The following is a 27,951-nucleotide window of genomic DNA, read 5'->3' on the forward strand; positions in this document are numbered from 1 at the left end:
CTTTCCGGTTTTGCTGAAGCTAAAGTCAGCTCATAAAAAATTATAAGAAATATACTTTAATGATTTTAAGACAGCCGCGCATGATTTTTTTAGTTGAAAGCCGCCTCAAATGACCATGTGATATGAAGATTGTCCTGTCGGCCGCCTTCATCGAGCGAAAGCCTAAGCATCCAATCGCGACAGCGCATTTATAACCCCAAGCGAGCCTACTAGACTCGTCCATGTTCTCACCTTTGCGCCAAGGTGTGCATAATTATTAACAGCACGTATAAAATGTAGTGCGCACAGCGAGCATTAGAAAGTCGCTGACAGGGTGATAATTTACAAGGAAGGCCTCCCCGTGTAAGGCTGCAAAAAAACACCATAACGACATATTTATAGCAAAATGGTGCATTACGCCCGTTGCTCAGAAGTTATAGACGGTCCAAAATTTGCCAAATGTTATGTGAAGAATATTTTTAGCTTTATACTCTTCCAGAGTCCATTGTGCAGGGTAGGGACACAAAGGCATCAGCTGCATCATAAAGGCAGTTTACGCTGCTAAAAGGACGTGTGAATGTGCTGCCAACCTTATCTCCTATATATTTATGATTCAAAATCCACAGAAGATTTTAAAATTAACAATACGTTGTGTGGCTTCCTAGGCTGCATTCCACTTGTCACTAACGACTTGCGCCGCGCTTGAGTGCCGCTAAATTTAATTTTAGATTCGTCAAAAAGGCACAAATTTGAGTGTGGGGAAAGCTCCGCTCATCTACCCAATAGCAGTCTGCGGAGAAGTTTGCACCGGATATGTAATAAGGCCTTGTGAGTTGTGGAGCAACTGAACAAAATCGTTGAAATTACGTTTTGCGTCATCAGATAGTAATAAATTGAATAAGACACCGTAGCAGCGTAAACTGGTTGTATGACAGCACGAGTTCTCAACTGCACAACATGCAGCAGGTCACAGCTTTCGAACCGCTTGGTCAACATAATCATTATTAACTTAAATCAAGCTTGTAGCTTTTTAAGATGTCGTGAGCAAATTGAAGGAAATAAAACTATAATGGGGTGTCCCGTTACACAATAATATTTTTTTTCAAAAAAAATAATAAATATTGTCTCCTATAATAAGAAATAAACAAAGACGTACAAAAGTATTATTTTTTATTTATTTGACTTAAAAGTTTCAATATTCCAAATTTGGCATTGACGCAATAAGGCATTGGTTCTATTTATTGGTTGATATAAATCAACCTTGCCAATCGTTACAGGACACGATAAGGCGTTGCGCAGGAGGCGCATTGCATAGTCGGGTATAAATACATTAAAGCTAGTCGACTTTCTATATATTATAACAATTTACTTTATCCTTATCGTAAAGCCTTAGAATTAGCCCTCAGTAGCTAAGACTTCCCAGCTACTTAGAACCGTCCTCTGCACGTCGTGTGCATAAATTAATCGAGGAACCCCACCTTCACTGTAATCAGTGTAAATTGACGACAACTGTTGTCAAGACTCCCGTTGCACCAGGTAGCACTTGCACTTCGTAGTCCGTTCAATGGCTTACGCACAATCAAGCCATTAAGGACATTATGGATGAAGAAGGAGGAGCTTTAAGCCTCTTGAGAAGGCTATCACGCAACGCGTAGAGGTTCACTATTTGAGTGACCTTGACTGGAGAGCGGTCGAATACATGAGCTTGGTAGTAGGCGGGCCAGCCAATGGCACCATGCTGTTCACTCGGAACACAGATGAACAACATGAGGCCATAGCCGAGTTCGTACAACGTGAACTCGACGGAACCAAGATAAGTAGCTTTGCTTTGTCAGCAAGGCTTTCAACACACAGACATGCTGAGAAAACAGGGTAGTCAAGAGTTGAAACTGCTGAGACAGCAGCATCTACATGCTGCTAGTGGGCCAACGCCTTCGCGTCAACCCAAAAGCCCGAAAATATGAATTGCTATTTAAGGCAATCGAAGGCGACTCCTTTTTGATGATGATTTGTTGTCGAATTACTCGACGCCATTAAAGCTCGTTGCATCATCATTGATGCGACGAAAGTAAAATTTGGCATGTTAACGTAGCCGAACGTACCAAATCTTGGATCAGCCACCGGACATGTCCAGAAAATGTGCTCCAGTGTCTCCTTGTGAACGCCACAGACGGACAGCCTCCTGCAACTGTTGTCAAGTTCCCTGCCCGGGAAAATAAATTGAGCTGTTGGAGTAACAAACGGTAATAGACCCACACTTGCTACTCCGTAATTGCATTTTGATGACCTCACAGCTGCTTCGGGGTTTGACAAAGAGCTGCAGAGTACCAGTCTCCCCGGTCTGCGCAGGTTTGTAACTTCTGTAGTAGACCTTCCAGAGCCGTGCCGAGCCCCACCTTCGCCTTGCCATACCGCTGGCGTTTAATGTACCTAAGAACATGCCGATTCGCTACGTTGAATGAGGCATCTCACAGAAAGCTGTGGATCGATGGATGTGCCTCAATGACAAGCCCGAGAGCTCGTTGCGAGCTCCTGATGACGGCCACATCGTCCCATTCTCCAGATATACTGGATATAAGTCATCGACTGTGCAATTAATCCCGTTGGCCTTCTGCTCAAGCATGATTCTCCGTGATGAAATATCCAGCGCTGTACCTTCCACCCCTCGGACAGCTCCATTCTCTACCAGCACCCAGTTGTAAGATAGCCGGAGGTCCGGGGGGGGGGTGTCGTACAGCCACCGTGGGGATCACCTCGAATGTCCGTCCCATAGCCAACGGAGGACTCCCTAATAGAATTGCTAAAGCCCAGCGCCCGAGTTTGCGGTTCGGGTTGTGCTTCTCCGGTCCCTCAGCCAACGGGACGTGACAAACGTATGTTGTCGGACCGGTTCGCTCCATCGCAATTTCTTCCAGTGAGCACTGCCTGATGCGGTCGTATTTCTTGCTCATCAACCGATAACCTGTGCCATCGCATAACCATGGGATTGTCTGCCCACGAATACTTGGTCAATACCGTCTGGTCATGGCCGTTATCTCCCATGTAACTGCCGGTAACAGCTCCGCTAATCAAATCGTAAGCCGGTCTCCGTCCCTCCAGCATTTGGTCTGCAAGATGTGCCGTTGTATATTACGACCATGCCGATCCTGTAAGGCTTCATGCTCCATTTAAGCCAAGCACGAATATCAGCTTGCAACGATTCACCACGTATCTTGCTCCGTTGCCTGCGGAAATAAAGGGGGTTTAGTGGCGTGATTACGATAGAGGCGTCGTCCCGAGCCTCCGGAAACGTCCAAAATTTCCACGCCCCGACGTATCTGTCGCGCCTCTGTGTAAGCTAACGACGAGCGTGTTTTATTCGTTGTAATTTAACAGCCACTGCTATCGAAACCAAGCCGACCCCACAAGCCGCTCGCGGTGTGTACAAAATGCCAAGTTAATTTTATGACGACTGCGCTCTGTTGAGGTTGCATGTTTCCACAGAAATTGTTTGTGGAGATTTCGGAGCTCCTCCTCCTCCTATTGTGGCATATCAAAGGCCGCTGCCGTGAAGAGTATTCCTGGCAGCATAATTACATTGAGTATGAGCACCCAGAGAAAGAGACACTGGTCGCCACCCGAGTAGCCGTCGCGAGTCGACGGTGCACGTTCCGAATCCGGACAGCCTAATTTGCGTCGACGAGTGTACCCACTTGGTGACCGAGATAGTGTGTTGTTTCGCCATGAGGCAACACAGGTATTCCCTCATATTCAGGCAAAGCCACTGCCGTATTCAAAAAGATGATCTGACTTTTTGTTGGCTGCACAGTGAGCCCCGATAACCGACCGAAAGCTGCGACGATGTCGAGGACGCGTGGAACATTACTCGCTTCTTGGAGAAATACAGTGGAGTCATCGACAAACGCGGAAAGGGTGTGTTGCTCACCGTGTGTCCCGGGAACTTCGATCCCCTGAAGCTCGCAGTCCTGTGTGATCGCTAATGACAGGACATCCGCCGCCAGGATGAACAGTAATGACGCCAAAGTGCATCCCTGCCGAATCCCGTTGTGATTTCCAATGGATGAGAAAGGGAGCCATTGACCAAAAATTTAGCTGTGGTAGACTCATGCAATTTCCGCGTCATATGAATGAAAGGACTTGCGGATCTATACTCTTCCAGGACTTGAAAGAGGAAATCCGGTGCACCATGTCGTATGCCTTTCGAAAATCCAGCAATAAAATTTCTTGACTCCGTGTTGCTTCCAAGTCAGGTTCAGCCCGAGCAGTAGAGACTGCGGCGAGCATCATCATGACTGTTTTCATCATCTCCCGTCCCTGCACAAAACCCGGCTGGTTGTCCACAACCGCCTTAGGAAGGACAGCTTGTGATCGTGTTGCCATAAGTTTGGCAACTATTTTGTACCCTGTATGAAGAAGCGATATCGGCCGGTAATCCATAGCATCGACCAAGTCCCCCTTTTTGTGAAGTAAAATAATATGGCCTCCTAGAAGTGAAGGCGGCGGATCCTTCTCATTCAGTAATTCGTTTTCGAGGAGTACCATCGCCGGCACTAAAATAGCTTGAGTTTATAAAAGTCATAATTCAGCCCATCATACCCCGCCGCCTTGTGCCGATTAAGTCCTGATATTGCACTGACCACTTCGTCCATGCTTACAGGCTGAAGCAGGAAGCATTTTCGATCAAAGTCATTTTGCGAGCCTCCGGAATCGTGACGAATTCATTGAACGCCTGACGCATGCGCCACTGCAGTATAGTGTTGTGACTCCAGCCTAAAATTTGCTGCCACTCCGTTGCAAACTTATCAGCGACTGTGGCATGGCACGAAAAGGCCACCCCATGGAGGTGGTGAAGGTTGGTAACAGTTTGGTCCCGCTCCCAATCAGAAACGCGCTTGTAATCCCATCGAAGTCAATCTGTCGTAAGCTCAAGTCGGCGCCCCTCCTGAATCATACACTCCTTGCGAAGCGTTACTCGATGAGCGTGTATGAGTTGCTGTCGACTTGTTAGACCTGCTCGCGTTTGCCGCTGAACCTTTTCCACATACCGTTTGCTTCGTTGTTTTGAACGCTTGCGCACCATTTGATTGCAGCAATACACCAGAGAGCCTGGTCATCCCTAGTAAGCGCTGATGGGTCTCGTCCCACATTCCGATCGATCAGCTCTGACAGCAGTGGGTTCTGAGAGATAAATAGGGTACCGAATAGGACGCACTCTTCGACTTTCGGGTGCATTTAACGCACCCCGCCCTAGAATAAGAGACACCCGTAGATGGTCGGACTCGACGGCCGGCTCTATCACCTCCACCCATTGTACCAAAGACGCCCACCCACGCGGAACATAAAACCGATCAATACTGCTAGCCGTCGATTTGGTCCAGTATGTAAGAAAATCCGTCGGTTTTGGTGGATCGTCATCCACCGGGGCCGACAATGTACTGGCGTCTTCGAGCCCCATTAAAGTTAGCAAGTGGCCTAACTAAGCACTTTCTGGACGTTTAGTGCGCTGGCCACCTTAGCGGTCAAGTTGGAACTTTGTACTGAGCTAAAATCGCCCGCAAGGATGGTATCTCGGCTTGGCCACGGTCATTCCACCAGGCGAGAAAAAAATGTTTCTCTTTAGGCATGACGGTTTGGCGCATAAATATTCACCAGCAGGGCATTTCCGATCTCAACGCAGACGACCCGGTTTGTCCACATTCCAGGATGCCATGGACGTGCCTCGGCTACTCCACGTAGGTCAAGTAAAATTGCCACACACCCCGTTTTGTCTGCACCGACACTCCAGTATGATAGGAGAGACCCTGTGACAAGCTGGGGTTGTCTCCACCTGCGCTTCCAGTCGTCTTGCAATCGCGAAGCTGACTCCTCACTATTCACATGCCTTTCTTGTATGTTGAATTACGTTACGCTATGAGCTTTAAGATGGACTTACGGTCGAAATTGCAAACCGGAAAGTCTATCTTCAAGCTCATGGCGTAAGGTAATTCAACAGGTTATGAGCCCAAGCAACGACTCCGGCTTCAAGATTGAGCCTTTTCACGGCTCAAACTACGTGCTATGGAGCTACAAGATGAAGATGTACCTCATGTCTAAGGGGTTGTGGGGAGCTATCTCCGGTGTAGACGCTCCGAATGCGGTAAAGGAGCAGCAAGCGCACGCCGCGATCGCGCTGAATCTGAGTGACGCGCAGTTGATGCACATTATCGACGCGACGACGGCGAGAGAGGCGTGGGGATGGCTGGCGAAGTTCCGTCGCACACAAGACATGGCGAATCGCCTTTGGCTTAAGGAGAAGTTTGCGTCGTTTTAGTATACAGCTTCAAGCATTAGTGGTCACGTGACAGAGCTTGAAGACCTAGTCATGAAGATGAATAGCGCCAACTGCGGGCCAAGTGAAGAGGACGAATGTGCGGTGATGCTGAGGAGTCTGCCTGCAAGCTACGAGAGCTTGGTGCAGGCGTTTCGCATGTCGGTGTCAAGTTTGAATTTCAGCGACCTCGTGAGCAAGTTGATCGCTGAGGAAGTGCGGCACAAGGACACGGTATGGGTGAGAGAAGCAACGACCCTTTACACAAGTAAGAGAAACGGCAAGCAGCACCCCAAGAAGCAGCAAGAACGGCGTGCTAAGAAACCTTCAGGAGCGTGTTTTAACTGTGACAAGGTCAATTATTATGTTGGGGATTGCCGTTCAAGTCGTGGACCAAGATAAACACGAGAAGGAGGACACGAACACTCCAACGTCGCATTTAATGCAAGCGAAGGGTCCGTCAGCGACTGCTGAGTTATGGACAGTGGCGCATCTGCACACATGTGCAAGGACCGGGAAGCTTTTGTGGAGAATGAAGAAGTGTGCCAGGCGCGCAGTTTATCAAGCGCGAAGAATAATGTGAAGCTCAAGGTCATCGGTCACGGAACGGTGAAGCTGCGCGTTTGGACAGGACATGCTTGGATCGACGCTCGCCTCGAAAACACTCTCCATGTCGAAGATCTGTCAAAGAATTTATTCTCGCTTACGGCTGCATCAGCGCGAGGAATGACAGTAAAGATCAGCGCAACGAGTGCGTTGTGAAGCGGGGCGGGACGCCAGTTGCCACTGGAAGGAAGCAGGGCTTCCTGATGTACCTCAACGTTGAGGCTGGTGCGGAGTGTCACGTAGCCGCGTACGAGAACGAGCTATGGCACAGAAGACTGGGTCACGCATCGTATGGGACGATTAATGATATGATAAAGGACGGAAGGATCAAAGGCGCGGAAGTGAAGACCGACGTCGTGTGTGACGTATGCGCAACGTCCAAGCAAGTACGCAAGTCATTGAAGTCAAGAGAGGAAGACAAAGGAATCAGGGAAAGTGCACGTTCTGACGATATCGTATGCTCCGACGTGCTTGAACCAATCACTCCAGCTTCTAGATTCGGTTTTAAGTACATTGTGAGCTTCATCATGATGAAGAGCCGGTATGTGACGGTTTATCCGTTGCGAAAGAAGAGTGAAGTAATAAGCGCGTTCCCAAGATTTTACCGGGAGATCAAGAAAGTGTCTGGGACTAAGATCAAGATCATTAGAAGTGACAACGGTGGCGAGTACTGGAACACGGCAATGTATAACTTCTGCAATGAGAAGCTTATCAAGCAAGAGTACACAGTTCCATACAATCCTGAACAGAACAGCATGGCAGAGCGCATGAATCGAACTCTGGTAGAGATGACGCGCTGCATGCTTAAGGACAGCGGTCTCGACAAGTCTTACTGGGGCGAAGCGTTAATGACAGCAGCAGACATTCGGAACGTGGTTCCAAATTCGTCGAACAAGAAGTCAAGTCCGTACAAGATGATGTTTAAGCGAAGCCGCGCATCGATCACATGCGCGTGGTTGGTTCGCAATGTTACGCGCATGTTACAAAGGAGAATCGAAAGAAGCTGGACGATTCGGGCGTGAAGTGTTATTTTCTTGGCTATGCAAAGGATCACAAAGCGTATAGACTACTATCGCGGATGACGGCTCTATCATAATTTCAAGAAGCGTGACATTTGCCGAGCGTTTCATTTCGAAGGCAATGAAAAGTGAAGACGAGAAAATTATCGACATCATTGATGATGATGAAAATTTGGAGACGTCGACACTTAACGACAATAGTTTGGAGGTTCCAGCAAATGATGAAAGGCTTCGGACTCCGCCACTTCGAGTTTGCCGTGATCAGATTCGTGGAAAAACTTGTTGGTCCCGATCCAACGACCTTTGCCCGTTGGCATTCTCCGCCAGGCCTCAATTCAACCGGCTCTTGATTCCTTCGTAAGTCCCCTCACATTCTTAGTTTCTACTCGGATAATCTTTTACTGTCGAGAGCCTGCGGCTTTCCCGCCTGCTAGAGAGTTTCCGTCCCATTTGAGCTGATGGTATAAGCCGTATAGATCCCCTTGAGACATATGTTGACTTGTCGCCAGGTACTAAACTCTCATATGGCTGCCTTAGTACTGGGGAGGACTTTGAACACTCATCTGGGTGATAGAGTGCTAAAAAAAACGTGTCGAGTATGGTCCAGTCGTCCTGGTTGACCATCTCCGTGAATGCTGAGCGATATGCCGTCAGGGCTTTCAGACCCGCAAAATGACGGCGCAACTGGGACGTAATGCCAGTAGCTTTTGCGGCGTCCTCACCCGTGATGGACTGGATCTCGGCCTTGTATAGCAGAACACAGATGATGTGACGAGCTAATCTTCCGTTATAGAGTATATCACACCGTCGGTGAAGGTCGTCTCCGCCGTATCCGCTGTCTTTTAACCTCCGTCAATTATCTGAACTATCAATGGGAGGTGCCAGTGAGGACAGGGCTACTTGGCGCAAAGTTCTTTACTTCCAATCCTCAAGCCATCTTTTAGTGACATCGTCAGACACCCGGTCTCGTTGCACGGCGAGACGACCATACATACATTCGTAGCGCCATACCGCGGACCACGCCACAAGGGTTTCACCGATAAAAAAACCTGCAGGAGTCGGATGTTATGAGGAAAGCGTCGTGCCTTGGTAAGAAGATGCCGCGGTTCCATTTGGACCACCTTGTTCCAGTTAATGTCACAGGACCCCACCGCTGGGAACCCACTAAGTGCCGTCCTCGGCCACTCCGACTCAAGGTCTTGCAACATGTCCTGCCAGGACCTCGATCCTTCTATTTGTAATGTGCTGGACCTCCCGCCGTCACGCAGCACCGGCTGCTTAGCTCTCTGATCACGATGAGTGAACAGTGTCGTGGACTGGTGACGAATTGCTAGACTGGTATGGCCACTATCCCGGACTGCTCCCCAACGCCTGGACTGGATCGATCCTTGAATACGAATACCCCGGCGATGGCAGTTCTGGTAGGAATTGTGGAGGAATGGTGTCTGCACTACCGTCCGCTAGGATACACTTCCAAATTTAGTGCTGGGATCAGGACCTTGCAACTGTTGAAGATCCGTGTTAAAACTCGAACGTCGTAAAGCGCCGCCCGCGCGGCCGCCCAAGATTGCCATTGTATCATCACCGAATCCGGGATACGATAGTCTAGTTGCAGCCGCTGAGTTGGTCTGCAGAAGATTTGTCGTCATTCAGCGGAGCTGGGCGTTCTCATAGCTGGCGGCCACCGTATTCACCCGGAACTCGAGAAGTGCGGGATACCGGGGTGACGCCGAGCAACGGAGAATCAACTGAATATCTTGGCGCAATGTGTACGTCATGTCACCGACTGTTAGTCTAGTCGACAGCTCGTTGGTGTCACCCCCCAGCGAGGCCGAATCGCAGCACCAACAAACCCTGCCAGACTCTCGTCTTCTCCTTTCATCTCCTTTTTACTGATCTCATCTTGCGAAATATCCATATCCTCACCACTGCCATCATCAGCCGAGACCCCAGAGTCGTGCGGACCAGGTAGCGTGCAGTGAACGTAGAACAAACAGTGACGGTCTGTGTACCGGAGTATAAGAGGGAAATTTATTGGGTCCGCTCTTTTGGCTGTCGCTATCATCTCGACACATGCTGATACAGTCAAGATGAGCTGCTCCCCTGTCTCAATCACATTGTTAGCCTTAGTCATCGAGCTTGGCCTATATAGGCAGTAGTTCCATGGTGATGAATATTGCTTGGTTGCCTGATCACGTAAACATCTCGTTGCAAAAAAATGGCTGCCGTAAGAAGCATGGCGCTTCCTCTCTAGCTATAGTGACCGATTGGCATTACCCTATTCGTGGTGCTGGCCGCGTATTCTTCCAGATACCATATAGATTGTTTGGTTGACTCTTTAATGGACATTGCCATCCATCCTCGCCGTACATTTACCAGGGTCTTCAGCCGCTCCACATGGTCAAATTGATCCGTCATATGTACTTAACCTGTACATTTAAGCCCCCGTTTCGCACACGTCGCAGCCCTATTCAGATTTGTCTTCACTTGTGCTAGGTCGTCGTTGGCCAGTGCTTGTACCATCGCAAGCGCCAAACAATTCCCTGGTGCCGACGTGGCGACGTGCCGCAACCGCAACACTTGTAGAATCGAATTTTCCGTGCCAATTCGGTCTCAGCGGGCATCTCCATAAGCTGCCTGTTCAGGCTGTCCGCTTCCTGACGCAGGCTTCGTAACTAAGCACATTCCTTTTGCTTCAAAGCTACCAGTTGAGGCGTAATTGGCACTTGTGGTGGTGGGCTCTGAAGAATGCGTAGCTGCACCACAGAACTATGAACAGGCACAGATAATGGTTCCACTTCTCGCGCGGCCAACCTCTCTTCGTCGCTCCGCGAAGTAATGTCCGCCGTCCCCGTCCTTCCTGTAACACAGAACTCCTCATCAGGATCTGCGAGGGCTGTGAACTGGGAGGATTTAGTAGCCCGACGGGTAGATATCGCTATACCAGCCGATGCGCACGATGGCGCGAAGAAACTCGGGGCAACCTGTTAACTGGACCGTTAATTTTCATACCGTGGAAGTGCGAGAGTTGGGTGTACACGCGTCAAAGCTCTCCAGCTCCACCTCAGCACTAATATGTTCTGTGAAAAATGCAGTAAGCCGCAGATTGTCCATAAAACGTGTGACGTTATAGAGCAATGCGACGTATTCTGTTGCAGCCGTTAGTCTGGTGCCGTAGATCCAATCTGTTGGATCCATACTAACCCCGCGCTCGGAGCATGAGACTTTTGAAGCTGATACCAACGGCGTCTGAACGTGACTACCGTGCGCTGGAATTTCTTCGCCGCAGTACGGGTGAAAAAATGGATTGACCATTGACCCTTGTTGTAACTTATACTCTTGACTTGACTCAGCATCATATGAAGGTACCCTAGGTTCACTTGTAATCCTTCTGCAGCCAGCAATATGTCTTTCTTCAACGCTTGAGTATGCTGTCGGTTGGTAGTGATAGTCCGAGCACTAACGAGAGAAAAGGACAATTCGCCCTCCACTTGCATCAGAATTGATGTCTGGAACCGCAAGCGGTCCTTCGTAGTGAAAATTTTATTGAGAAAATATGGCAGACCCCGGCTGACGATGTGGCCCTCTGCCAAACCCTAGATAACCTTCCACTCATCTTCGGTGCCAGTTCGGAGGCGCGGACCCGATCTGTCACGACCTGTGGATGCACATATTACCCTCAGCCGTCCGATTTCTTCCAGCGAATACTTGGATAGAATTAAACATATACATTTGGTAGTTTTTAGTCCATGGCCCGTGTCAATAGATTGACCGTGGACCGCCTGCCCGTTACTTTTGCTGCCTATTATTTTCGCACAGATTTCCTTGACCACTTGACTTTGCTGGTCCTACTCTCGAGAATGGTCGATAAAGACCAGGAAGAGTTTTACAGATCCCGACATATTCCTCGGGCGTGCATACACCAGTTGGCATAAGAGCAGCCATCCACGACGCTGACTTCTTCAAAAATCCTTGGAGCTGAGCCGACTCGGCCCCTTTGAACTTGGTGTATTGCTGCTTCGTCGTCGGTGCTTGATCGTGTGGTATGTTTAGCGCCTCCAACTCAGCCGCAAACAAAGCTGCCACAGTGGCTTTCCACGCCTCCCGTAAAATTGCCTCTGGAGCGGCTCGAAGTTCCGTCGTCACCGCCGCAAATATGTGCTCGTCACTCATTTGCGGAGGTAGAACGATCACGGGCCCGCTACGACCCGTCACGTCCACGCTCCGCTGCGCAGACAAAGCTCCCCCCTCGCGCCTACATCGCCGCGGGCCAATCGCCTGGGATTCAGACCCCTCGAGTCTGGCCTCCCCTTCTCGCTTGGCTTTGGGCCGCTCAACTGTGCAGACCTCTCCCCGTCCACCCTACTACCCGCACTGGGAGGATTTTCTACCACCTTACGTGGATGAGCCCCTTGATCACCGTCTTCCCCGGTATAAAGAACACCTCCATAAAATTCGTTTAGTATCTGCGGGCTACGGCTAGAAGACCCATCGTCTTTATCACCGCGGCGCGGAGTCGAGTGTTCCGCCCCCCCTGCCCACTGCCTCCCGAGTCTGGAGGATAGAGTTCTTGTGAAGCTGCCCACCCCCTACTGATCCAGAGGTGCCGTCCATCTCGCCTTGATCACCACCCGACGCAGCTAGTGACGCGCTCGCTTTAACGGACTAACTAAGGCTAGCCCGGGTCCTCAGTCAAATCTTTGCTCCGTGCACGGCGATTTGGAGAGTGGCCATTAATACGGACGTTGTCGCCGATATCTAGCTAACAATAAATGAATGGCGTGGTGTAAAGTATGGGCTATTGAAATTTGAAATTAAAAAATCATTTGACAGTAAGAGCTCCTTTTTTAAATGATACATTTATTCATTGCTAATTCTCACTCTAAATTACTTATCCGAGAATAAAGGTCCACATCTAAAATTGATATCTCCGCAACTATTTCTTTATAATTTTTATTAAACTAAACCGCTCCTACTGAAATAATTTCCATCACAATTTTTTTTGTAATAGTTTTCACTTCAAGTAAGTAAATGGTGTCGATGCTCCTCTGCATCAGATCAAAGGGAAGTCAGCTTCAATAATTTACCCAACGGTGATATGGACATCGCCTACGCCGCTCACCCTTGAGAGCCAGGTATAGGACATGTGTTGGTTCGCTTTAAAGTAAATTGTCAGCAAATGATCGTAGCTAATCTATGACTCCGTTTCTTTTTTTAGCTGTACCGTACACGCGGGTCGCACAGCCCTTGAGCAGAGGGATGCGTGGACCACCATGAGGCCTTATAACACGATTGTAATGTGCAAACTGCCGAGCTTCATTGGTCAATCAGCCAAAGCGTGGCGGGGCATATGCACTTTTGGCAACGCAAAAAACATAACTTTTTATAAATTCGAGGCTGTGGACCTTAGCAAATAAGGGGCTCTACATGAAACATTAAGCCATCGATCCTTAATTAGTGGTTAATTAATTATGCTCATGAGCGCTCACAAATCTGTTCGTACGTACCAGCGCGGATTACTGATCCGAGGTCAAATTTCATGTTGATTCAATGGTGATCTTAAAAATCATTTTAAAATTTGTTGAAAACGGGTTGCAATAAACTTAAATTTATACGGTACGAGCGCTTTCAGCAATGTTCGCGATAGAACCGGCATCTGACCCTGATCGTAGAAGATCGATGGGACATACGGTATTGTATCAGCTTCTTCCTAGATGTAAGTGCAAGCGTCGAAACTGTAGCTCACACTGTACCTACATGAACATTTTCCCGTTGTTAGGTAGTCAAGCGCCTATTTAGCTTAAAATTCGAAAGTATCACAATGTTACGGCGCTTTAAGTCGATTTTATAGCGTTTTTTACCATAAAAAAAGGCTCGCTCGTTTTCCCAGTCAAATATTATAGCATCTGGTCCGATCAGCCACAAGAAATCAAGCCAGTGCCGGCTTTCGTTCCTTTACATTTTAAACAAAGTATAAATGGCTCTACCATCTTCCAAGATAAAATTCAAAACATGCGGCATGTCGAGCGCGATCTGATTCGCTACCACATGCGCCGACTTCGCTCTACAATCGGACCAGCAAAAACGTGAGGCAGAGAGGCATTGAGCCCGCCCCCCAATTCCTGTCTTCATATCGCAATTTGCCCTGGCAAAAAGTATTTACGAGACCCACAACTTTTTCGCATCGTTCGTTAAGAATGCGTCTTCATCATATTTTACTGGCATCCGCTGTTGCGGTGTTCAGCAGCCGAGTTCTTGGAGCTGCGACACAAGAGAATCGCAACTTAGTAGCATTCGATAAACTCGAAGGAACGGCTGACGGGCCAACAGATGACGATGCCGATGTGGACGCTGATACCACGAATAAGGCGCTCCAATCTGGCGCGACTTCTGATCCTGCTGACTCCCCCGCCGTGTCGACTACGGCCGTTGCTGGTTCAAAGAATGAAGAAATTAACAGCATTCTTACACGTCTTCAGTCCGATTTGCTTGATCTCATCGGATCGGATGATGGGTCCAAACCTGTCGATCCTAATCCATTAGGTGAAAACGGAAGCAAGCTCACGAAATTGATGAATTTCTCGGATCCAAACTTCCTTAAGATTCTCAAACCGCTCGGTCTCGGTGGCTTAATTGATGGCGATCTCAATGTAAAGCAGGAACCGGGGGCCCCTACGGCCCCGGAAAATCCAGTGGCTCCGGCGACTCCGGAGGCTCCTCTAGCCGATGACACTGATCGCGACGAGTTGGAAGCTGCAGTCGCCGCCATGATCAAGAAGAAGAAAATGCAAGCGAATGGTTCCGATGGCCCAAACGACGTTGATCCCACTGATCCAACCCTTAAGAAGGGATTGAACGATGACGAGACTTCCGGTGAGGATTTGTTGACTACGACCAAGTCATCGGCGCTACCCACGGACGACGATGGTCCTGATTCTACGTACCTTTCGTCGATTGCCAAGACTCCAGTCGTTCCCACTTCCAGCGATGAGGACAATGACGATGACATTAACTCGTTAAACCCCACTTTAGACAAAAAGACTGGAGTTGCTAATACCAAGTCTTCTGATACTGGTGTCAAGTCACCTACTACTGCAGGTGATGGCAGTGGAACGGACTCAGATTTTGACGGCAAGTTTGATAAATTGCTTCAAATGAGTGACAGTGAACTCGACGATCTAATGACTTCAGACAAGAACAGTTCTGCTGCTCCTTACTTGGCAGCTGCTCAGAAAATGTTGGAGCCCGTGGAAAGTGTGCCTGGTGAAAACAAGACTGCCAAAGGCGAAGCGTACTTGAGCAAACTCGACAGTATGCTGAAATTGTCCGACAGTCAACTCGACGATATGCTCGACTCGATGGATATTACTTCGCTCGAAGGTCTGAAAAAAGTTGCAGGCACCAAGGACGTTGCTGTGTCCGAGACCACTACGACCTCACCTAATACGGCCAAGACCACACCGTCTTCCAATACTGTTTCGAAGTCTGCACCAGTCTTGGACGATGGTCAAAGCGATGCCGATGTTCTTTTTGAAAAGACGCCCGAGAAGGAAGATACGCTCGAGGTTATTCCACCTGCAGAGGAAAGTAGCTACTTGAAGGGTTTGTATGCGCTCTCGGACGATGACTTGAAGGCGCCGGCTCCGGCTCCGGATACCAAATCTCCCCCTAAGACAATTGATGATAACTCGAAAACGGAGGACTCGATGTCGGATGTTGAAGATTTTGACACGTCCGAGTGCCCTACGGGATTCTTCGGACACATAAAGTCGTGGTGGAAAAACACAGTGGGCGGTGGGGACAAGTGCGCGTTAGAGCGCCGACTTCGCGTGGTTGTGTAGGATCTGATGCTTAAAAGGGAGGAGCTAATGGTTTGCTTATGGTAGATTTCGTAGCGACATATTGTCATGAAATTCGTGCCTTGTTTCAATAGACGATTAAGCGCGTTATGAAGTTTACTTTTAAATGATATGTGATGTCACGAGCTAGATGTTATTATTAAAATTTCAGGCAGCATTCCTTCTTTATGTACTAGAAGCAAGAAGTTTGCCCCTGCTTAGATTAGCTTCGTGCAGTTCATGAAAGTGACTAGGACTTTAATCAGAGATCACGTCAAATTCGGGTCCCATCGCCATTAAGTCTCTTGAAAGCTTCATCGTTGCGCTTAAGACATTTGGCGATGAGACACGGAGGAGCTCATCGACATATAAAAATAAGAATTCACTAAAAATATATAAAAGAGGTGAATCTCGAGAGAGACATCGTAATTTCTAAGCTTTTTGGGGGCAGATGTAGGTAATGTTTTGCTCTTATTTATTTATAAATTTTCGGGTTCACTTCATACTTCCCCGAGCCCTTATTACTAACCCTATGACCAAAAATGTTTCTAACAAGAGGGTATTAAGAAACACGACGTTCAAAATTTCGACGTTCGACAGTTTTCATAAACCGGCAATTCCTGACAAAAGTCCTCACCACTTCATGTTAGTTCTTTATCCCATGCGTCTACGGAAGCACCTCATTTAAAAGATCCGATAAAACTCTGGCGCGCGGCGACGAGCCCATTTTCTCTCATATTGCGTCCAATGCGGCCACTGCAGTGCATTTAGAGTGTCGCAGATCTCCGCAGCGAGCTTTTCCTCGGTAATAATCTTGATCCGATCGGCCGGTTCCATGTCCTGCGCCTTGCGTAAACGCTGTAATCCAAGTCCAAACGCATCATCGTGGCGGTCGTGGAGCAGGGATACATGCAGATACGTAACTGTTTCGACGTCTTCCCACTTCTGAAGAGCGGCGTAGACTGTTTCAAAGTCCTTCCAGTGCGCTAAATCGCCTAAAGCACGAGCTTTACGAGCCAATGCATCCGCCAGAATCGCCTTTTCCTTGTCCTTATCTTTACGCAATTTCATTTTTTTTGCAGGCTCGTCACTAGAGACACTTCGTGTGCCAAAGAAACGGGCGAGATCGTCCTCATTGATAAGTGCGAGCACAGCATCCGCTGCCTCAATAATCTCCGCCAAGTTGCTACTTCGTAGAGACTCCGAGTCAAAATGATGGAGCTTGGCTTGCAGAACTCGCAAGTGATTCGGATATTGTGCCACAAGACGCTGCCACGCTGGCAAGAACGTTTTTTTACCAGCAAGCTTGTTCGTTCGCTCAAGCAGAAGGTCACACATGGCTTCCTGTGTGATCTGTTCTTCTTCACGCTCGTCTGGAAGCTCCTTTGTATCGGCTTTATCGACAGGAATTAACGAAGGAATCACGTACGAAATCTCAAAGCCACTCGGTCGTCGGCCACTCCTGCGAGAAAACACACACACGATTTTTAGTCAATTCTTTTCGAATCAATCCAGAAAAAAAATAATCACTTTGATCAACCCACCCTTTTAGATCCGCGTTCTGGTAGCCAAAGTGAATACTTCCTTTTAGCACGTCTCCTTTCGTTGAACCCTTAGGCCATTTGTCCTGAGCAGGCTCTCCAAGAAACAACGCCACGTACTTTTCTATCGATAGGCGCTTTTTGTCCAAAGGTTTCAAGCCCAATGCTACATTGTCTTGGTGTCCATACACTGACGCTTGAATCTCCTTGATTTCGTGGTGAAGTTCCAGCATCATTTGTTTGAGTTTCTCTAATTTACTCACACTCTCGTGACGCACTTGCGCTCGAATGAGATATGAACCGTTCTGCAGCTTCGTGTCATTCCAATACGCGTCTGAAGAGCCCAGATACTGTTTCTTGTGGTCAAAAATCATCATTAATTGCGCTTCAAACGGAGACTCGTACAGTCGATTATGGAGGAGAGGTAAGTTTGGCACGACTTTACCCGCTTCACTTTTCGTAAAGGGGTACGTGAGTATAAGTTGATAAACTTGACGCTTGTCTGGAAACTCGTCGCGGCTTGAACTGAGCGGAGAGATCTCAGCTGTAGTGGGACGGATGTGCTGTACATACTTGGTAAAGCTAATCTTAGGAGCCAACGTCTCGTGGGTTACTGTGCTCGAAATCACGACCTTGTGGGACTCTTCTCCTCCAATGATTACAATCTTCTCTTGGTCAGGTTTAATTCCATGGAAATGAATCTCCACGTGCACAATCGAGTCGCCCAGTGCACTCCAGAACTGTCCCAAACAAAACTCCGTGGTCAATCCACCCACTAGATCCATACTGAAACCAAGCTCCTGTCCAGGTGCGAGCACAAAAGCTTTGTGGAAGGACGACGCACTCTGTCGTACAAAGGGCTGAAATTGAAGAGCATCAAACATAAAGAGTTTTCCTGAAGCATTCGATTCTACGCGAGAGTTGCAGTCTTGAAGAGGACGTGATATGTGAATATCTGCCCAAGTCGCTCCTTGTGGAGGAGTGACGAAACGACGAATGATATGTCCAGGATGGAACTCCGTGCGATACTTTATCACCATTGTCGCATCTTCTGGTTTAATTACAGTGACGGGAATAGTAAAGAGAGCTTTACGACTTGCGTTTTTCGTATCGTAGGCTACAATCTCGCCATAGTGCACACCTGGTGCCAAGTGTTTCGTCGTCACGAGAGCTTTAAACGTCCTTCCACTGTGCATTAACGCCATGTTTTGTCCTACATCAATCCAACGCGTCGACGGTACAAGACGGATATGCTGTTCAAAGTGAATTTTGTCCATTTGCGCTGCTTTTTTGTGAAACACTGGGGTGACGGTGACAGTCACTTCGTTCGTGTCATGAACAAAGTCGACTCGGTCACGGAGGTAAATTCCACGAGAGCTTTCATCGCCTGAAGAAGTTTTAATTGCATAGTAAAGAGGAAATTGCTTGGTTCCATCAAATGCGTTGCTACGAGTCAAGTACTCGAACGCTGGCAAGACTTGGATCAGACCTTTGCCTTGAGCGTACACGTCCACATTTGGTATTTTCATAGCCGTATTCTCCAGCGCGCGACGGATTGAATACGGCGTATAGTCGACTTTAAGGCGTTTTAATCCACTCACGAGGAGTGCGATATTTCCAGCACAATTCGGGGACGACATGGACGTGCCATTCATTAATTTTTTCTTGTCTAGCGTCCAATTCGGCACTGAAGCAATCGCAGCTCCTGGGGCACAGATATTCACGCCCACGTCTCCATCAAACGTAGGTCCACGGGACGACCACGTATAAGCCGTGCCCACTAAATCGTTCTCTCGCATGATATACTCACTCTCCATCATCTCGGGCGAAACGTACGCACCGACTCCGAGCATACTGGAAGTTGTGCCACCGGGTGCCCCCACTGTGCCTAGTGCCGGGCCTTCATTCCCAGCACTCACGACAAACGTCACATTGTGCTCGTCTACGAGTTCATTGCTTAATTCCACAATGCGTCCATAATTATGCAGCGAAGCAAACTCTCCATAACTCATGTTAACAATGTCGACATTGGCGTCCATGACAGCGAGAATTGCACGACTGAGCGCCGACGTTGTCTCCATACTCCCAAGTCTTGCATCGCCAATCTTTACGGCTACAATTTGTGCTCCTGGAGCAACGCCGTTGCATTCGATTTGATCCGGATAATATGCGGCAACGATACCCGCAACATGCGTCCCGTGCGCTCCAACGTCATTGACAATACTCAACACGTTGCCATTATCGTAAATATTGAGCACAAAATTGAGCTGCGACTCAGTAGAGAACGTCGCGTACTGCCGCTCGTGTTTAAAATTCGTCATTGCGGGGATTCCAGTAAAATTACCAGTCTCGGTCGTATCTAGAGCTGCACGCCAATTTGTCCCGTCATGAAACACGACGACGTCGTAGATCGGTCCTGGATCTTCACGATTCTTCGCAAGCTCTTCCAATTGCTTAAGTTGTGCCTTCAAATCTTCTTTTTGGCGTAACACGGCGGAATCAGTGGTAGAAATGCTATTGGTTTTGCTCCACTGAACCAGTTGTTGTTGCACTTTATTGACTGCACTTCGTTGTTCGATGTCGAATTTCTCTTGACGTTCTGTCTTGAGACGCGCGACCAACGGACCAGGGAACAAATGATAGCCAGCGACACTCCCGACATGGTATTTTCCGTCCTGACTCGGTCCCCAGTGCGGATTAAGCGTCAAGGTGCGGTTATCCGCTAGTTTTAAAAGACCGTCCGTAGCTTCGATGACTGTCGACGTGTCGACGTCTCCCGCGCCTGTGGCATCGACGATGTCAATAATCTTTGGGCGTCCGTCTGGCGTCATCTGGAGCCCAATGGCTCCTGGATCCACACCCGTGTCGAAAATAGCTACGATGGCATCGCGACCGTCGTAATCCGGATATTGATCGAGGAATCGGTCTGCAAGGGTCTCTTGCTTGGGCAATAGCGACGCCGTCGGGAATGATTTCATTCGACTTGGAATGTGGGCTTTTGAATTTGCAATAGCCATTTTGATGATATATTTTAGATCTATGACAGGCAAAAGTATATATTCGTACATTGCGTCAAAGATCTAAAATATGTCGTTAAAATTGCTATTGCAAATTCAGAAGCCCCCCCGTGGAATTAAAGAATCCAACCCACAATTTATTTTTAATCTCAAAATTATGCCAGTCGAATGTCGAAATCTGATGTACCCATATTCGCAGCCAAGCATAATTAGCTGATCAAACAAATGTACGCAGGTGTGGACAAGTATGGAGGTACACTAGTTGGAGAAAATCAACCCGATGGAACATCACTAAGTGCTCCAGCTTCAAATGTTGGCTGTTCACTTGAAGATGCGATCGAAACAGCTTCTGCGGAAGAGACCGTGGTGGTAGACGTGCCATACTCGTATTTCGAAGACGAAACTGACCCAAAGTCGGTCATCTCTGGGGTGTCCAAGGTGCTTCTCTCCGCTCAATTGAATCCCGAAGCCGGTGGTCTCATGTGGGTGGAGCATAGCAATTCTCAAAAAGCTTACAAAAACGTCGTTGCGATGTCTCAGATGACGTCCATGCTCCGCGACCATGATCGAAACGCATGCTATGGACGTGGAATTAAGCATGCAATTCAAAAATTTAAAGCTGATAGAGGTTATGCCCCTATAGTGCTTGACATTGGCACAGGCACAGGCCTGCTGTCTATGTTTGCCGTAACATACGGGGCCGCCCACGTTTATGCGTGTGAAATGTTTGAGCCCATGGCCGAGATTGCTCATCACGTGACACAAGCGAATCATCCAGACAAGATTACAGTATTCAAGCTACGGTCGACCGACTTAAAGGTTGCTCCCGATAGAGAAGAAGACCGAGACTTTAAAATGACGTACCACCTCCCACGACGTGCAGATTTGCTCGTATCAGAGCTCTTTGATTCGATCTTACTTGGGGAAGCAGTATTGCCAACGCTTCGGCATGCAATGCAGCATCTGCTGATTCCAGATGCTGTAATTGTGCCCAAGAGGGCTACAGTGTTTGCTCAAGTTATCGAATGCGCGCCACTTTATCACTTTAATGCTTTCGATGTCGAGTCTACCAGGGGTCCAAAACTAGCTCGAAGTGATTTGGCTTGGCAATGTAAAGGTGGGAAACCCGCGTTACCATTGCATTTTCGTGCTTTTGAAAACGAGTCGAAATTCTTAACGAACCCAACAAAGGTGTTGAGCTTTGACTTTACGAAATCAACATCTGAAGAGGCGACATATGACGAGATTATTGTTGACGTGATACGAGCTGGAACTGTTCAGGCGGTTCTCATGTGGTGGCACGTGAGTTTTGATGACTGTGACAAAATAGTGTATTCGACCCAATCAAGGGCTCAGAATTGGCAGGATCATTGGGTTCAGGTCGTCTTTCCTGTCACTGAGAATATCCCCGTGCAGCCTCTTGAAAGACTCGTGTTACGTGCTCATCACGATGACCTTCGCATCTGGTTTGATGTTGAAAGTACTCTAAGTAACGACAATACACTCACAAAATTAAAGCGCGCTATCGTCACTGAAAAAGAACCGTGCATCTGTGGCTTGCATCTCCTGTGCAATGCTGAGCGAATTTCCATGCTAAATGACCGTTCCCGTCGCGAAAGCTATGATGCGTCCGTGTCTTTAGTCGTGGCTGACCTAATAAAGTCCGAACCTTTGCGTCAACTCTCGTGTCTTGACATCAGCGATGGATCTTTTGGTGCGCTACTAGCAGCTTCGCACCCAGAGATTAGGAGCGTGACGTCAATTGAGTCGAAAGCAGTATCCGCACGGATTTTTGAGCAGATATTATCGTATAACAATTGTCCAACCGAGGTTCTTCACAGTGGTGTTAAAGGTTTGTGTCCTGAACACTTGCAAGGAGACGCCACAAGCGTCGATTTTCTCATTGGAGAGCCATTTTACTATTCCATGCAGAACCTTCCTATTTGGCAAGCCTTTAACTTTTGGCTACGACGATCAGCTGTGGATTCATTACTGCACCCAAAGGCACGTGTGTTACCAGCTCGAGCCCGTGTACTGGCCCAAGCTGTGCAATTTGAGCATTTGCACCAAAGTTTTGGTGCAGTTGGCAATGTCTGTGGCTACGACCACAGCTTCTTTGATCGGTATCAAGACGACTACTACATTCGCAATTTTCCATTTCCAGTCTACATGTATGCGTTTGAGCAGGCTTCAATTATCATTGAAATGGCTGCTTTGGACTTCATGCACCCGATTCACTCGATAGATACGAGCAATGTGATAGAGCTGAAGAACTCTGCAGCGAATGCTGTGATTGTATGGGTCGAATATGTCTTGGATGTTGCTGGCCAGTACGTGGTAACAACAGGCCCTGCTGTACGCTACGCAAAGCAGCTCATTCGTTTTCTCCCACCCGTGCCGTCACTAGCATGTGTTACAGGGTCGAAGCGTATTGTGAAAGCTACGTTCTGTTTTGACTCATTGGAAGGAACGATCGATATGAACTTTGAAACCGAGAATGCATGATTAAGCGCAAACTTGACTGCCGTGTATTGTGTAGAGATAGAATAATTTTTGCTTATTGACTATATGAAAAATAATTGTGCTGACTACTTGCTAGAATAGGGCCTTGTCAGTGAAACATGCTGCTTTAGAGGAATGTGGACTATTCTTAAAGGGTAATTTATTCCCTGTTATCTAAAAGCAAAGGGTTATACTGCTTTTGCTGTACGTTGAGGGTGCTTGCCCTTTCCATTCTTAACCATACCGCTCTAGCAATTAGTCATAAGTTGGTCGAACCCGGAAGACTCACGCTCGTAAACATCAAGACACCCAATCGCATTTTAAAGGAAGTGGGGCGAGGGCGCGCACACTTGTTTAATTTATCGGTCGTTTCTTTTCGAACGGCCCGACTTCTTTCAGATTTTGATTAAACTTAATTTACCCACCTGCCAAGCATCATTGGGAGCACCAACAGTCATTTTTAACAACAAATCATTATTCAATAAATGTTGAGAGGTCTCGATGGCAATTGATACCATCACTAAAAGCGATACCTTCATTGTGAATAGCTAGATCATAGGCGTTAAGAATTTGCTTCTTTGAGGCTTAACGACAACCACTATATTCTTGCTCGACGGACTTGTTACATTAATCTGCTACTCAATTTGACACCGATAATTTGTTCAACAATATCTTCCGAGTTAACTCAATCAATATTCTTCAAGACTAACTTTAGTATTTCCTTTAGTTGCCAATTTGCTTGTCTGTTAAACGCCATTTCATTGTCTCGAGTTCTCTTAACAGCACCAAAGTCACATTTTTTTGAATGTCCAATGACCACACTTTCGTGCGAGAGCGGGTTACAAGTTGGTGTAAAATGTCGGCATTTTCTTCACTTGTTAGTGTAGCTACAACACTGTGCAGGAATGTCCACAACTCCAGCGGGGTATCACTTCGATAAAGTTGTGCCACATTGACAATTGTTAAGAAATAGGCGCCCAAATCAATCGCTAGTTCTGTTAGCACTGGACTTTTCAATTCAGGCGTCACCGTTGACAACATGGACTTTTGTGTGAAAAACTGCTGTACGAGTTCCAAGAACTCGAGTGCCTCGGCATCTTCGGGCTCGGTTTCAAAGCCCAATTTGCGAGCTGTCTCGATATTCTGCTTGACTTGTGCAGCTGCGTTGATTCGTGCACGAAGGCGGCTCACAAATTTCCAGCGCGTAGCTGACTGAAATGGAGGACCACGGACCGACGCACCCGGTGCCAAGACATTGATCGGTGGAAAGACACGGCTCTGCGCAAGCGAGTACTCTAGACTGACGTAATCGTCAACAACCGACACAATCCGTTCCATAAACTCGGTAGCGATTTCTGAGCTATCTGGAGCATCGCCTAATACGAAAGACGTGAGCGAAGGCCCGCCTTCTTTTTGAGTCGAACCTTTAAATTGAGCTGAACGTTCCATCAACACAGTGTGGGCACTAAGGCTTGCGTGAGCCGCACGAGGCAGCTTAAGGGACTGTATCAATCCCTCTACTACCATAGTATGCGACGCCAAGTCGTCATATACGATAACACTTTGATCAGACTTGCCATTGTGCATGAGAAACTCGGCCACTGCACAGCCCGTGAATGGTGCCAAATATTGCAATACCGGCGAGTCTCGGTCGCTCGACGCAATTATTGTCGTGTAGGGTAAAGCCTCTGATTGCTTGAGTGCATCAATAATTTGATGAATTCGAGACAAGCTCTTGCCGATACAGACGAACACAAACTGCGGCGGCTGCTCTCCGTTTGCCTTGGCTTGAGCAACCTGGTAAGCCATCATTTCTAGTGCTATACGCGTCTTGCCAGAGCTTCTTGGTCCTAAGACTGCAAACCGATGTCCGTGCGCCATTGGATGGAGACAATCGACTGCCACTAGTCCCGTCTTAAATGGCAAGTGAAGAGGGGTACGTGCGATAAGACCGGGTACGCTCTGTGTACCCCATGTAACTTTGATGCGATCATTTGCTGTTGCAACGTCGCTTGGTGCTTGCGTATCGAATTGATGTGGTCGACCGATCGGGTCTATAACGGCGCCAGCAAAGGCTGCGACGCTCCCAGGGATCTCGAGCTGCTTGCAATGCAGCGTCACGTCCATATTCTTCATCACGGGTTCGGTGCCACGCGCAGACAGAAGCGCTATGTGCACCACTTTTTCCTCCATAAACAGCACAAGCCCCTGACTTATAGAGTGGCCAGACGCGTCTGAAACGTTTACAACGCTGCCGATCGTTGCGTGACGTAGCCCTGAGACGCGTGCCAATCCATTTTGCACGCCTATGATGACGCCACTAATTGGTAGCTCTGCCTGAGTATTTAAAAGCACATCATCTGTGGGTAGCGGTGAATGTTCGTCCTCGGCGAGCTTCATAAAATCCAGCATCTGCTGGGCTAGCGCGGATTCCGAATCATCGAGGCTTGCGCGAGAATTGATTGCACCACACGCGTGAAAATTACGGTTATGCGTGGAAAAAGTGGAACCCCAATAAACGCTACACCAGCGTTGGCTCTGTGGCGTCCAGAACGAAGAGCGTAGAGCCCGCGAGACCCATTTGGTCCGGAGGTACCACATGTGTTTATCTAGCAGTGTAGAAAATTCATAATTTAGCTTTATTCGAACATACAGGTCTTTGAATTCTAAAAGTTTTCGTGGTGCATGTATACCTTCCGCATAATCGGATGGACTGGTATACCTCACGGTCCGATATTTATTAAGCATGAGCCTTGAATCGACGATCTCACCGCTCGTCGCTTCTAGTGACACCGAGCTACAGTGCTATCTCTCAGATGCCTGTGCGATTGAGCATCTTTCAATCCTTCTTGATGACTTCTTCACGCGCGGGATAGCGCTACAAACGAATCTTGTTGGCAGCCAAGACGTCGACGTCAACGCCACCGCACTATCGATATCAGGTCGCGCCGTATTCTCTCTGTTTTCGCGGCTTCTGGATGCTCCACAGCTACTACAGCAAGCGTATGAGTCCAGCTTGCTGCACGTGACACGGCTAATCCCGTTTTGCCAGCTCTATGGTAGTAAGAATCAAGAGACAATTGCCGAGCTTTTGGAAGCAGTTTGCGACAATGTTGCTGAATTTCCCGCAACTTTAACTGTCCTACAGCAACTGTACATTCGGCAACTCAACGATCTCTTCAAAGCTGTGAGACAAGCTGACGTAATGGATCTCATACACCGCTACTACGAGCTAAGTCTGTCCGTAGGTGGCATGACAACCGCAGAATCGGTACTGAAGATTCTTTTGCTAGGCAAAAAAGAGCTGTCAAAAGAGCTAAGAGAACAGAGTCATTCATTGCTTTATAGACTCGTGCAGTTTTACGAGGTAGTGCTTCCGACTTTGCAGCGGCAATTGTCGTCTTTGGACAAGAAAACGGCATCTCGAGTAGTTTTAGTGATAGCAGAGATCAGATATATTTTGTTGCTTGTTCTTGGGCGCTGCGTCGATTTTGAGTTGGACAAGCCTCTCCAATCGGGAGTGTGTGAAGGTAAGGTGCTGGCTGGATTCCACACATTAATCAGCGGATGCGTCGACGAAGACGCAGAACATGGCTCGTATTTCAGTGATTTATGGTTTCTATGCGAGTACAAGGACAAAGTCTCGGCATTTTTTCATCGCCACGAATTGGACCAGGAGAATTTATCGTATTTAGCATTAATGATCGAGCAGCTCCCGAGGCGTCGATTCCTTCCATCGTTGGTAATTAAAGAGTCTCTTGCTATAGAAGAGGTCAAGTCGAATAGCGGTTTTGAGGAGATTGAACGTCAGGCAATGGATTTGACTGCACTGGTGCACCAAGTAAAAGACCTTTTTCCTGATTTGGGAGAAGGGTACATTGAGCTCTGTTTATTGAGTGCTGATTCACAAGTAGAGACGGTGATTAATTTTTTATTGGAAAGTAACCCTCCGCCTGTCCTTATTGATGTATCACATGATGTAAAACCCTCGGATATCGAATTTAAGCGTGTTGAAGCACTTTTGAAAGGTAATTTATTGCCTGCTTACGAAAATAAAAAGCTGGATCCGAATCGAGTATGGGTGGGTAAGAAAGCAATGGAAACGAGCTACGATCCACAGATTGAAGTAAAAGATCAGCAAGTAGCTAACAAGACCAAGGAACTTGTTGCCATGTATGAGGAAGAAGATGACTATGCCTATTCGAGTGGCACCGACCGTGATGGTGGCTTTGACAGCCGAGGCGATGGGGTGGCTGTCCTCGACGAGTACGACGACGATTACAATGACGAGTTTGATGACTTTGTGCCGTTTAGTATTCGCGATGGCGGACTTGGAGATAGTCAGGATGTTGTTCGTGAGCAGAATCGTCGGATTCGTGCAAAGGAGGAGAAAGATGCCTTTTGGGAAGGCATGAAAAATAGAAACCGTGAAAGCGTTTCGCTTAAGGCTGAAGAGATGGATTACGACGAAGAGAAAAAGGAAAGTGATAATTTTCGTGATAGGATTTTGCGCTCCCCCGCTGCTGCTGAATCGACACAGAGCTCATCTAATTCTAAGATTTCAAATCCTCGTCAAAAAGACAAAACTCATGGAGAGAAGAAATCTTATGAGCTGTTAACACCGCAACAAATGCAGCGTCAGCGAGCGAAGAAAGACAAGAATAAGGCTAAGATCGCGAACCATAATCGGAAGGATCGTGCATTAAAGAAAATGGGCTAATTTCCTTATCTAAACCAACGTGCAGGCATAATTAAGATTAATTGTATGTTGGATTTAGTTGACAAAAGAAATATCTGCCGAAATTGCTTTGAAAATGACCTACAGGTTCTTTATCTTATGCACCAATAAAAAAGCAATGTTTATTGTCGTATGAAAAGAGTAAAAAAGCTTTTCAAAACCATTAAGCTTTCGACAAGTTAAACATGAATCGACCACATTTTTTTTCCCTGAAGATATATTCTTAGCGAAATCACAATTTAGCACATGACCCTTTTTAACAATAATTCGCACTTAGTGTCGTTGACGTTAGATAATAGGAGGTTCGCTAAGGTACCGCAATTTAATTTTGAGGTGTGAATTACTAATTCGCCACAACATAAATGCGTTGACCGCTTACCTACTCATAGCCTTGAGCGTGCTCT

At 47.6% G+C, this 27,951-nt stretch overlaps 7 protein-coding genes across 7 annotated transcripts; 3 read left to right on the forward strand and 4 right to left on the reverse strand.

Annotated features, from left to right (window-relative positions):
- Positions 1–4,983: 4,983 nt before the first annotated feature.
- On the reverse strand, positions 4,984–5,434 carry CCR75_007967 (uncharacterized protein; the record flags this gene model as incomplete). Its single annotated transcript, XM_067966023.1, has 2 exons — positions 4,984–5,157; positions 5,192–5,434. 2 exons carry the CDS (start codon positions 5,432–5,434, stop codon positions 4,984–4,986), a joined length of 417 nt encoding a protein of 138 aa, XP_067816657.1.
- A 4,266-nt stretch (positions 5,435–9,700) lies between these two features.
- Positions 9,701–10,329, reverse strand: CCR75_007968 (uncharacterized protein; the record flags this gene model as incomplete). Its single annotated transcript, XM_067966024.1, has 2 exons — positions 9,701–10,165; positions 10,189–10,329. 2 exons carry the CDS (start codon positions 10,327–10,329, stop codon positions 9,701–9,703), a joined length of 606 nt encoding a protein of 201 aa, XP_067816659.1.
- Positions 10,330–14,108: 3,779 nt separating this feature from the next.
- CCR75_007969 (uncharacterized protein) lies at positions 14,109–15,752 on the forward strand (the record flags this gene model as incomplete). The annotated part of the gene is made up of 1 exon (XM_067966025.1): positions 14,109–15,752. One exon carries the CDS (start codon positions 14,109–14,111, stop codon positions 15,750–15,752), a length of 1,644 nt encoding a protein of 547 aa, XP_067816658.1.
- Positions 15,753–16,195: 443 nt separating this feature from the next.
- Positions 16,196–20,307, reverse strand: CCR75_007970 (uncharacterized protein; the record flags this gene model as incomplete). Its single annotated transcript, XM_067966026.1, has 2 exons — positions 16,196–17,211; positions 17,294–20,307. 2 exons carry the CDS (start codon positions 20,305–20,307, stop codon positions 16,434–16,436), a joined length of 3,792 nt encoding a protein of 1,263 aa, XP_067816183.1. The 3' UTR covers positions 16,196–16,433.
- Positions 20,308–20,532: 225 nt separating this feature from the next.
- Positions 20,533–22,812, forward strand: CCR75_007971 (uncharacterized protein; the record flags this gene model as incomplete). Its single annotated transcript, XM_067966027.1, has 1 exon — positions 20,533–22,812. One exon carries the CDS (start codon positions 20,533–20,535, stop codon positions 22,810–22,812), a length of 2,280 nt encoding a protein of 759 aa, XP_067816184.1.
- Positions 22,813–23,532: 720 nt separating this feature from the next.
- Positions 23,533–25,410, reverse strand: CCR75_007972 (uncharacterized protein; the record flags this gene model as incomplete). The annotated part of the gene is made up of 1 exon (XM_067966028.1): positions 23,533–25,410. The coding sequence occupies one exon, from the start codon at positions 25,408–25,410 to the stop codon at positions 23,533–23,535; it is 1,878 nt and encodes a 625-aa protein (XP_067816181.1).
- Positions 25,411–25,555: 145 nt separating this feature from the next.
- CCR75_007973 (uncharacterized protein) lies at positions 25,556–27,529 on the forward strand (the record flags this gene model as incomplete). Its single annotated transcript, XM_067966029.1, has 1 exon — positions 25,556–27,529. One exon carries the CDS (start codon positions 25,556–25,558, stop codon positions 27,527–27,529), a length of 1,974 nt encoding a protein of 657 aa, XP_067816182.1.
- Positions 27,530–27,951: the final 422 nt, after the last annotated feature.

Source organism: Bremia lactucae (genome assembly GCF_004359215.1).
Source record: "Bremia lactucae strain SF5 chromosome Unknown BlacSF5_NotPlaced_178_SHOA01000114.1_533860bp, whole genome shotgun sequence".
In the NCBI taxonomy this organism is placed as follows: domain Eukaryota; phylum Oomycota; class Peronosporomycetes; order Peronosporales; family Peronosporaceae; genus Bremia; species Bremia lactucae.